Source organism: Oncorhynchus nerka, linkage group LG23 (genome assembly GCF_034236695.1).
Source record: "Oncorhynchus nerka isolate Pitt River linkage group LG23, Oner_Uvic_2.0, whole genome shotgun sequence".
NCBI classification, from domain to species: Eukaryota; Metazoa; Chordata; class Actinopteri; order Salmoniformes; family Salmonidae; genus Oncorhynchus; species Oncorhynchus nerka.
In genome coordinates, this window is record NC_088418.1 from 6,921,630 (window position 1) to 6,932,875 (window position 11,246).

Sequence of the window (11,246 nt, forward strand, 5' to 3'; positions counted from 1 at the left end):
GCTGTGTTCTATAAAGGGTTGTCTCTAAGGACACGTTACTGTAGCTGTGTTCTATAAAGGGTTGTCTCTATGGACTGTAGCTGTGTTCTATAAAGGGTTGTCACGTTACTGTAGCTGTGTTCTATAAAGGGTTGTCTCTATGGACACGTTACTGTAGCTGTGTTCTATAAAGGGTTGTCTCTATGGACACGTTACTGTAGCTGTGTTCTATAAAGGGTTGTCTCTTACTGGCTGTGTTCTATAAAGGGTTGTCTCTACGTTACTGTAGCTGTGTTCTATAAAGGGTTGTCTCTATGGACACGTTACTGTAGCTGTGTTCTATAAAGGGTTGTCTCTATGGACACGTTACTGTAGCTGTGTTCTATAAAGGGTTGTCTCTATGGACACGTTAGTGAGCAAGGAGGCCTACAAACCTGACTCAGTTACACCAGCTCTGTCAGGAGGAATGGGGCCAAAATTCACCCAACTTATTGTGGGAAGCTTGTGGAAGGCTACCCGAAACATTTGACCCAAGTTAAACAATTTAAAGGCAATGCTACCAAATACTAATTGAGTGTATGTAAACTTCTGAACCACTGGGAATGTGATGAAATAAATAAAAGCTTCTCTCTACTATTATTCAGACATTTCACATTCTCAAAATAAAGTGGTGATCCTAACTGACCTAAAACAGGGAATTTTTACTAGGATTAAATGTCAGGAATTGTGAAAAACTCATTTTAAATGTATTTGGCTAAAGCGTATGTAAACTCCCGACTTCAACTGTATTATAATTGTGTGTTTTATATTTTCTCCCATCTCTTTGCCCCCTCCCCCAGATTGACGCGGAGAATGTGGATAGTGTAGAGAACGGTCGTCCAGCACGCACCTCTCCCTACAATAAGTCAGCAGTAAGTACCGTTTCCTCGGCCTAGACGACCTCTCCCTCCAATAAGTCAGCAATAAGGTACCGTTTCCCTCAGCCTCCTCCCTCCAATAAGTCAGCAGTACCTCTCCCTCCAATAAGTCAGCAGTAAGCCTACCGTCAGCAGTAAGTACCGTTTCCTCAGCCTAGACGACCTCTCCCTGCAATAAGGTACCGTTTCCTCAGCCTAGACGACCTCTCCCTCCAATAAGGTACCGTTTCCTCAGCCTAGACGACCTCTCCCTTCAATAAGTCAGCAGTAAGTACCGTTTCCTCAGCCTAGACGACCTCTCCCTCCAATAAGTCAACAGTAAGTACCGTTTCCTCAGCCTAGACGACCTCTCCCTCCAATAAGTCAGCAGTAAGTAGCGTTTCCTCAGCCTAGACGACCTCTCCCTCCAATAAGTCAGCAGTAATAAGTCAGCGTTTCCTCAGCCCTCTCCCTACAATAAGGTACCGAGCCTCTCCCTCCAATAAGTCAGCAGTAAGTACCGTTTCCTCAGCCTAGACGACCTCTCCCTCCAATAAGTCAGCAGTAAGTACCGTTTCCTCAGCCTAGACAACCTCTCCCTACAATAAGTCAGCAGTAAGTACCGTTTCCTCAGCCTAGACGACCTCTCCCTCCAATAAGGTACCGCTTCCTCAGCCTAGACAACCTCTCCCTACAATAAGTCAGCAGTAAGTACCGTTTCCTCAGCCTAGACGACCTCTCCCTACAATAAGTCAGCAGTAAGTAGCGTTTCTCCCTCCAATAAGGCCTTCCTCAGACAACCTCTCCCAATAAGTCAATAAGTCAGCAGCCTAACGTAATAAGGTACGTTTCCTCAGCCTAGACGACCTCTCCCTACAATAAGTCAGCAGTAAGTAGCGTTTCCTCAGCCTAGACGACCTCTCCCTCCATCTCTCACACTGACCTTTCTCCTCCTTTCTATCCCTCCTCTCTTCTTCTTCTTCTTTCCCAACAACAGCAGATGTACATTGCCTCAGTCCTCCAGGACCCCAGTTTAGACGAGCTTGGTTCGGCTGGCAGCGGGGTCAGCGAGGGTTCGCAAGACGAGGAGATCATCCAAGTGGGGAACAGCCTCAATGAGGCAGACTTCCAGGTAGCCTGCCGACGTGCCCTTTGAGCAAGGAGCTTCAATTCTTGTCATTTCTCCCGGGGGGTGGAGCTTAACTTCCAACTCCTCGTGTGTGTGTGTCCTCGTGTTGTTGTGAGCATAAAGATAAGTTTCTCTTTCTCTGATTGGACAATAAAGTATTCTCCTTTTTCTCCCAGAGCGGCGAGGACAGTCTCCTCGCTAACGAGGTGCGGCACTGACGTCAGGAGACGCCGGAGACGGTTGTCAGGGTGGAGACGGAGGACGGGGAGAGAGGAGCAGAGACTGAGATGGCAGAAACTAAAGTTTAATTTCACCGACTGGATGGATGCACTGACCCAGTGAATTAAGCTACAGTGCTGAAACGGACTGACACAGCTTTAAAAGACATGGATAGACCACTAACCTTAAAGTCCTGGACAGACTATTACATTGTCTACACACACACACACACACACACACACACAATACAACACACACACCACACACATACAGAGAGAGAGAGAGAATGTGTCTACTAAAGGACTGGTAACTCTCCCTTCCAACTATTGATCTAGCGCTGACTGTGAAGGAGGGATCTTTCCTTCCCATAATCCTTTGCCTGTTCTGCCTGCACCCCTAATCGTCTCTGTGCCCTAGAGGCTTCGTCACAATAAGCAGCCTAATATGAGAATATGAAGAAGAAGAAGAGGAGGAGGAGAAATGTCTGTCAGCATCACACACACACACTGTTCGCCTGCTCTGGTCTCCCCACTACTCTGTCCCGGCGGTCTCCGGGAGTCTCTGGGTGGTTCCAACCCTGTGTAAAAAAAGAAAGAAAAAGGAATGTGGTCACCGTGACGACACCATGACGACGGCCACTGTAACAAACTGAACTAAACACTCCTCTGCTTTCCTTTTTTTTGTTGTTCAGCAACAAAAACTCTGGATTTGCAAAATGTAAAATAGCCTTTTTTGGGGGGAAATGGTATTTATTTTTAGCCATGGTTATTTTTAAGTTGGTCTGAAAACTTTAATAATCAATTAACTACTTGTTTCGACATTTAAAAAAACAAGAACAAAGAAGCAACTGTGGATGGATGGATCATGGAATGTGGATACTGTCCCTCGTAACAAGGTCACTCTGTCTTCTGGCCTGTTCTGCCCTGAGCGACTGTAGTGGGACTGCGGCTCCAGACTGAGCCCTAATGGAGCCACCCTAACATAACTGAAGGCAGAAGGCAGTCCAGAGCCCCTAGTGGAGAGGAGGATGACCCCAGGAAGCAGATATGAAGTGGATATGACAGCCCAACCTCTACCCTGTTTTGTGTCCCACATCTTTGGTTGCAAAATTCCCAAAATTGTCCCAGAGTTCACAGGTTTTTCAATAGGCTGGTTAGAAGTTTATTGGAATGAGGGATTTCTGGGAAAAACCTAGGAACTTTGGGAAAGATTCTGTAATTGTGCAGCCTCGGCCTCCTTTCGCGGCTAGGACTCTGTGGGACCGTGTTCTTCGGTAGAGGGAGAGCTCGACCCTTGAACTTTTGGTCTGTGACCTGTAATTTCCCCCAGGCCTCTCCTCCCTGTTACTATGGACGCGCACAACGCTGTTGAACCTTCAGATATAAATATGTAGAACAAATACGTCTCCCTGAAATGTAGAATAAGGAATCATGTCAACTCTTTTCTTAACATTTCTATCTACAACGTTCCACAACGTTTGCCTCCTGAATGTGTCCCTGGCCCCCTGCTCTAACTGGCCCGTCTCTGTGACCCTGGCCCCCTGATCTGACTGCCCCCTGCTCTGACTGGCCTGTCTCTGTGACCCTGGCCCCCTGCTCTGACTGCCCCCTGCTCTGACTGGCCTGCTCTGTGACCCTGGCCCCCTGCTCTGACTGGCCTGTCTCTGTGACCCTGGCCCCCTGCTCTGACTGGCCTGTCTCTGTGACCCTGGCCTGTCTCTGTGACCCTGGCCCCCTGCTCTGACTGCCCCCTGCTCTGACTGGCCCGTCTCTGTGACCCTGGCCCCCTGCTCTGACTGGCCCGTCTCTGTGACCCTGGCCCCTGCTCTGACTGGCCCGTCTCTGTGACCCTGGCCCCTGCTCTGACTGGCCCGTCTCTGTGACCCTGACCCATGCTCTGACTGGCCCATCTCTGTGACCCTGACCCCCTGCTCTGACTGGCCCGTCTCTGTGACCCTGGCCCCTGCTCTGACTGGCCCGTCTCTGTTACCCTGACCCCTGCTCTGACTGGCCCGTCTCTGTTACCCTGACCCCTGCTCTGACTGGCCCGTCTCTGACCTTGGCCCCTGACCCCTGCTCTGACTGGCCCGTCTCTGACCCTGGCCCCTGCTCTGACTGGCCCGTCTCTGACCCTGGCCCCTGCTCTGACTGACCTGTCTCTGTAACCCTGGCCCCCTGCTCTGACTGCCCCCTGCTCTGACTGGCCTGTCTCTGTGACCCTGGCCCCTGCTCTGACTGCCCCCTGCTCTGACTGGCCCATCTCTGACCCCCCCTGCTCTGACTGGCCTGTCTCTGTGACCTTGGCCCCTGCTCTGACTGGCCCGTCTCTGACCCTGGCCCCTGCTCTGACTGCCCCCTTCTCTGACTGGCCCGTCTCTGACCCTGCCCCCTGCTCTGACTGCCCCCTGCTCTGACTGGTCTGTCTCTGACCCTGCCCCCTGCTCTGACTGCCCCCTTCTCTGACTGGCCCGTGTCTGACCCTGGCCCCTGCTCTGACTGGCCCGTTTCTGACCCTGGCCCCTGCTCTGACTGGCCCGTCTCTGACCCTGACCCCTGCTCTGACTGGCCCGTCTCTGACCCTGACCCCTGCTCTGACTGGCCCGTCTCTCTGACCCTGACCCCTGCTCTGACTGGCCCGTCTCTCTGACCCTGACCCTTGCTCTGACTGGCCCGTCTCTCTGACCCTGACCCCTGCTCTGACTGGCCCGTCTCTCTGACCCTGACCCCTGCTCTGACTGACCCCTGCTCTGACTGACCCCTGCTCTGACTAACCCCTGCTCTGACTGGCCCGTCTCTCTGACCCTGACCCCTGCTCTGACCCTGACCCCGTCTCTCTGACCCTGACCCCTGCTCTGACTGGCCCGTCTCTCTGACCCTGACCCCTGCTCTGACTGGCCCCTGCTCTGTGTTCTAGCTCCTCTAGTGACCCTGACCCCTGCTCTGACTGGCCCGTCTCTCTGACCCTGACCCCTGCTCTGACTGGCCCTTGCTCTGACTGGCCCCTGCTCTGTGTTCTAGCTCCTCTAGTGACCCTGACCCCTGCTCTGACTGACCCGTCTCTCTGACCCTGGCCCCTGCTCTGACTGCCCCGTCTCTGACCCTGACCCCTGCTCTGACTGACCCCTGCTCTGACTGACCCCTGCTCTGTGTTCTAGCTCCTCTAGTGACCCTGACCCCTGCTCTGACTGACCCCTGCTCTGACTGACCCCTGCTCTGTGTTCTAGCTCCTCTAGTGACCCTGACCCCTGCTCTGACTGACCCCTGCTATGACTGACCCCTGCTCTGTGTTCTAGCTCCTCTAGTGACCCTCATCTCAAGATAAGCCTCTTTATGTTGGTGTTTACATCACTGTACAGAAGGTTGTTTCACTGTCTGTTGGTTGGTTTGAACATTTTATTTGATTTAGGAAAAATAATAATAATCTTTGTAGGATGTAGGAAAGTTTTCTCCTTTCTGCCAAAACCTGTGTTCCGGTTTTAGATGGCTTCAGATGGGTTTAGGGATTGTCTTCAATTACGACGTGAATATTGAGACTAGCGTGATACTGCATCATGTAGAGGTATCTATTGTAAACAGTGTAGATGATTTATGGAGCATTGTTACAAACGACAACAGTGTCCCAACTGCCACCTGGAGTGCTGTTGAACCTGGTGGGTTACTATGGTGACATGTACAGAAAACGCGGCTCAGTCAGGACGGAACAGACCGACTGCGCAAAACGTTTGTGTCCCACGTGGAGTCCTATTCCCTGTTTAGTGCACTACTTTTGGGCGGGGCCCATAGGGCTCAGTACTGTAATAGGGAGGACGCGTAAAAATGAGTCTTTAATTACTGTAAGACTTGATCAATGTTTTTATTGATATTTTTTAGGCGTATTGTGGTTGAACAGAATACTAGCAATTACTATGGAATCAGATTAATCTGGTAAAATCTAAATGGATGATACCAAATCCATCCTTTTTTTCCTCTTTTAATTCTCTTTACTTCAAGTTGTTCTGCAATAATCATGATGTCATGTTGCTCTCTTCAACCCGTTACAATATTCCACTGATAGAACCAATGACCAGTTTAGTTTTCTTCCAAAGTGAGGCAGAACCGATTTTTTTATTTTTTTTTATAGCCTGGTTTAACCTTCAGCGATCTACTACGAAACAGGATCAATTTAATTTAATTAGCCAGCTAACGTTGATTAACAAGATATAACTACTTGATTGTCTCATTCATAAAGAAAGCTTACAGTTCGATATGTGTTTTTGTTGAGTCATCTAGACCCATTCAGTTAGCTGGCTAACTCATTGATCCGGCTTCGTAAGTGTACATCTCAGAGCAGGTTTAGCCGAGCTATGTGCTATATATACTGTTAGATAGAAACAATTAACTTGTGTATAAAACTCCTCGGTTCCACATCGTGGACATACAAAAAATAAACATGAACAAATATCCTGTTTTCTTATGGGTTCATTTGGGAAGTCAGTCACTGGACTGAACCAATAAATGCTGAGCATTTATTGTGATGTCACTTTGGCTTGTTCAGAAGCACCCCCCTCACCATCCCCGAAGAGAAATATGCTTAAACCAGGTAACAAATCTACTGCATAGTACAGATTTGATGTACTATATAGTACTAGTATACACTTAATGTACTGTCGGTTTCTGTACAGTAAAAACAATGGACTCACTTCCTATTAAACAACTTATTTTTTTTATTTTAAGGCATTACGTTTTTATCAGGAGTTCTGTAAGAATAGTATAATATATCATATTATAATAATACTAATATATACACTGAGTTACAAAACATTACAAACACACTGATATTGAGTTGCTGCCCCTCCTCCCCCCTTTACCCTCAGAACAGCCATTGGGCTGGATGTTCTTCTTCGTTGGTGGACCATTCTTGATGCACAGGGGAAACTGTTCAGTGTGGAAAAACGCCAGCGCCGTTGCAGTTCTTGACACACTCAAACCGGTGCGCCTGGCGTCTACTACCATAACCCCGTTCAAGGGGCACTTCAATTAATTTTATCTTGCCCATTCACCCCCTCTGAATGGCACACATACACAATCCATGTGTCAAATGTCTCAAGGCTTAACCCGTCTCCTCCCCTTTATCTTTAACCTGACTCCTCCCCTTTATCTTTAACCTGACTCCTCCCCTTTATCTTTAACCTGACTCCTCCCCTTTATCTTTAACCTGACTCCTCCCCTTCATCTTTAACCTGACTCCTCCCCTTTATCTTTAACCTGACTCCTCCCCTTCATCTTTAACCTGACTCCTCCCCTTTATCTTTAACCTGACTCCTCCTCTTTATCTTTAACCTGACTCCTCCCCTTTATCTTTAACCTGACTCCTCCCCTTTATCTTTAACCTGACTCCTCCCCTTTCATCTACACCGATTGAAGTGGATTTGACAAGTGGCGTCAATAAGGGATTATATCTTTCACCTGGATTCACCTGCTCAGTCTATGTCATGGAAAGAGCAGGTGTTCTTAATGTTTTGTATATTAGTATTATTATAAATTATATTATATATTATTATATTATATTATATCTATTGTATTATTGTCTTATTGTTGTATTTTGCGCTCCTTTTGGCACAGACAGCCCTGTGGATAACGGCCTATTTGAACACAGTCAGACATCCATATTGCAACAGCAGCAGGTACAACCATGGCAACAGCAGCAGGTACAACCATGGCAGACTAGTTACAGGTACAACCATGGCAGACTAGTTACAGGTACAACCATGGCAACAGCAGCAGGTACAACCATGGCAGACTAGTTACAGGTACAACCATGGCAACAGCAGCAGGTACAACCATGGCAGACTAGTTACAGGTACAACCATGGCAGACTAGTTACAGGTACAACCATGGCATACTAGTTATAATAGCCTGTAACTATCAAATGAACAGATATGATTTGACACTGATATATAATGTGAACGATGTGTTTTTTATTTAAAGCCACTCAGTGTTGTAGGTTATATATGCTCTAATTGACCTTTTTGGGGCTATTCTAATTTCCTGTGGACAATAATGAGCTTTGTTATGAATACACTCGTATTGCTGTGACAGAAACTTGGGTCATATTCATTAGGCACCAAACGGAAGATAATGTACAGGAAAAGACAGGTGGTTTATTCATTACATCTTAGCAACGGAAACCATTTTTTTACCTCCTTAAGAACCAAACGGATTGAAACGGGGAGGGACCTTACCTGAATTGTCCAATAGAAACTCTATGTTTTTGTTTTCTTTCTCCGTTGCAAAGCGTTTTCCCGTTTGGAGTAAACCGTTTCTGTTGCAAAACGTTTTGAAACATAATTCGTCATAATGAATACACCCCCTGAACTTGCCCGATTTTAAGAAAAGCAATTGCTTTGTCGTTGCAAAACATTTTTGCTATGGTGTGCACTAATAAATACAACACTATTGATACTGAAATGTGGCCACAGCAACAACAACAACATGTCACTGTTCGATTATCCACTAGTCTGTAATGTCCAAACAAGGCGTTGATTTGAAGCTGTTTGACACACACACCTCCCCTAACAGTTTGGACTCCATTTGAACCAGTGTTCTAGAACCTCCCCTAACAGTTTGGACTCCATTTGAACCAGTGTTCTAGAACCTCCCCTAACAGTTTGGACTCCATTTGAACCAGTGTTCTAGACTCCATTTGAACCAGTGTTCTAGAACCTCCCCTAACAGTTTGGACTCCATTTGAACCAGTGTTCTAGAACCTCCCCTAACAGTTTGGACTCCATTTGAACCAGTGTTCTAGAACCTCCCCTAACAGTTTGGACTCCATTTGAACCAGTGTTCTAGAACCTCCCCTAACAGTTTGGACTCCATTTGAACCAGTGTTCTAGAACCTCCCCTAACAGTTTGGACTCCATTTGAACCAGTGTTCTAGAACCTCCCATAACAGTTTGGACTCCATTTGAACCAGTGTTCTAGAACCTCCCCTAACAGTTTGGACTCCATTTGAACCAGTGTTCTAGAACCTCCCCTAACAGTTTGGACTCCATTTGAACCAGTGTTCTAGTACCTCCCCTAACAGTTTGGACTCCATTTGAACCAGTGTTCTAGAAGTCTTAAGTCATAACTGAAACTCTGCGCTTTCCTCTCAGGAGTGTTTAATACCTCTGAAATGTATGATGAATTGTCTTCGAAAACTCTGAATGTTTCTAGGTAACAGTGTTAACATTGCATATGTCCTTTTCTGAATTAAGTAAAAATTGAAAAATTTTCAACCATTTTATCCACTGATGATATTTTCATTTCTATTAAAAGAAAACACACTGAAAGGGATCCCCCTCCCCCATTAAAGGGTTAGTATGAGATGTTGGCTATAATGCCCTTTTTATTTACCCAGAGTCAGATCAATTCAAATGTATTTCGAAGGCCTTTCTTTTTTACATCAGCAGAAAAACTCCGTAGAAAGGCAGAAACCTAGAGAGGAACCAGGCTCTGAGGGGTGGCCAGTCCTCTACTGGCTGTACTGGGTAGAGAGGAACCAGGCTCTGAGGGGTGGCCAGTCCTCTACTGGGTAGAGAGGAACCAGGCTCTGAGGGGCCAGTCCTCTACTGGGTAGAGAGGAACCAGGCTCTGAGGGGTGGCCAGTCCTCTACTGGGTAGAGAGGAACCAGGCTCTGAGGGGTGGCCAGTCTTCTACTGGGTAGAGAGGAACCAGGCTCTGAGGGGTGGCCAGTCCTCTACTGGGTAGAGAGGAACCAGGCTCTGAGGGGTGGCCAGTCCTCTACTGGGTAGAGAGGAACCAGGCTCTGAGGGGTGGCCAGTCCTCTACTGGGTAGAGAGGAACCAGGCTCTGAGGGGTCAGTCCTCTACTGGGTAGAGAGGAACCAGGCTCTGAGGGGTCAGTCTTCTACTGGGTAGAGAGGAACCAGGCTCTGAGGGGTCAGTCCTCTACTGGGTAGAGAGGAACCAGGCTCTGAGGGGTCAGTCCTCTACTGGGTAGAGAGGAACCAGGCTCTGAGGGGTCAGTCCTCTACTGGGTAGAGAGGAACCAGGCTCTGAGGGGTCAGTCCTCTACTGGGTAGAGAGGAACCAGGCTCTGAGGGGACAGTCCTCTACTGGGTAGAGAGGAACCAGGCTCTGAGGGGTCAGTCCTCTACTGGGTAGAGAGGAACCAGGCTCTGAGGGGACAGTCCTCTACTGGGTAGAGAGGAACCAGGCTCTGAGGGGTCAGTCCTCTACTGGGTAGAGAGGAACCAGGCTCTGAGGGGTGGACAGTCCTCTACTGGGTAGAGAGGAACCAGGCTCTGAGGGGTCAGTCCTCTACTGGGTAGAGAGGAACCAGGCTCTGAGGGGTCAGTCCTCTACTGGGTAGAGAGGAACCAGGCTCTGAGGGGTCAGTCCTCTACTGGGTAGAGAGGAACCAGGCTCTGAGGGGTCAGTCCTCTACTGGGTAGAGAGGAACCAGGCTCTGAGGGGACAGTCCTCTACTGGGTAGAGAGGAACCAGGCTCTGAGGGGACAGTCCTCTACTGGGTAGAGAGGAACCAGGCTCTGAGGGGTCAGTCCTCTACTGGGTAGAGAGGAACCAGGCTCTGAGGGGTGGACAGTCCTCTACTGGGTAGAGAGGAACCAGGCTCTGAGGGGTGGACAGTCCTCTACTGGGTAGAGAGGAACCAGGCTCTGAGGGGTCAGTCCTCTACTGGGTAGAGAGGAACCAGGCTCTGAGGGGTCAGTCCTCTACTGGGTAGAGAGGAACCAGGCTCTGAGGGGTGGCCAGTCCTCTACTGGGTAGAGAGGAACCAGGCTCTGAGGGGTGGCCAGTCCTCTACTGGGTAGAGAGGAACCAGGCTCTGAGGGTGGCCAGTCCTCTACTGGGTAGAGAGGAACCAGGCTCTGAGGGGTGGCCAGTCCTCTACTGGGTAGAGAGGAACCAGGCTCTGAGGGGTGGCCAGTCCTCTACTGGGTAGAGAGGAACCAGGCTCTGAGGGGTGGCCAGTCCTCTACTGGGTAGAGAGGAACCAGGCTCTGAGGGGTGGCCAGT

The 11,246-nt window shown here is 48.7% G+C and overlaps 1 protein-coding gene across 1 annotated transcript in view; it reads left to right on the forward strand.

Moving 5' to 3' along the window:
• The window catches only part of LOC115127151 (CSC1-like protein 2), a 116,859-nt gene extending 110,197 nt beyond the window's left edge, over positions 1 to 6,662 (forward strand). Inside the window, exons 25-27 of the mRNA XM_065008452.1 lie at positions 819 to 890; positions 1,873 to 2,007; positions 2,181 to 6,662. Of these exons, the coding sequence (XP_064864524.1) occupies positions 819 to 890; positions 1,873 to 2,007; positions 2,181 to 2,222 (249 nt within the window). The 3' untranslated portion in view covers positions 2,223 to 6,662. The remainder of the gene's footprint in view (positions 1 to 818; positions 891 to 1,872; positions 2,008 to 2,180) is intronic.
• The last annotated feature ends 4,584 nt before the right edge of the window (positions 6,663 to 11,246 follow it).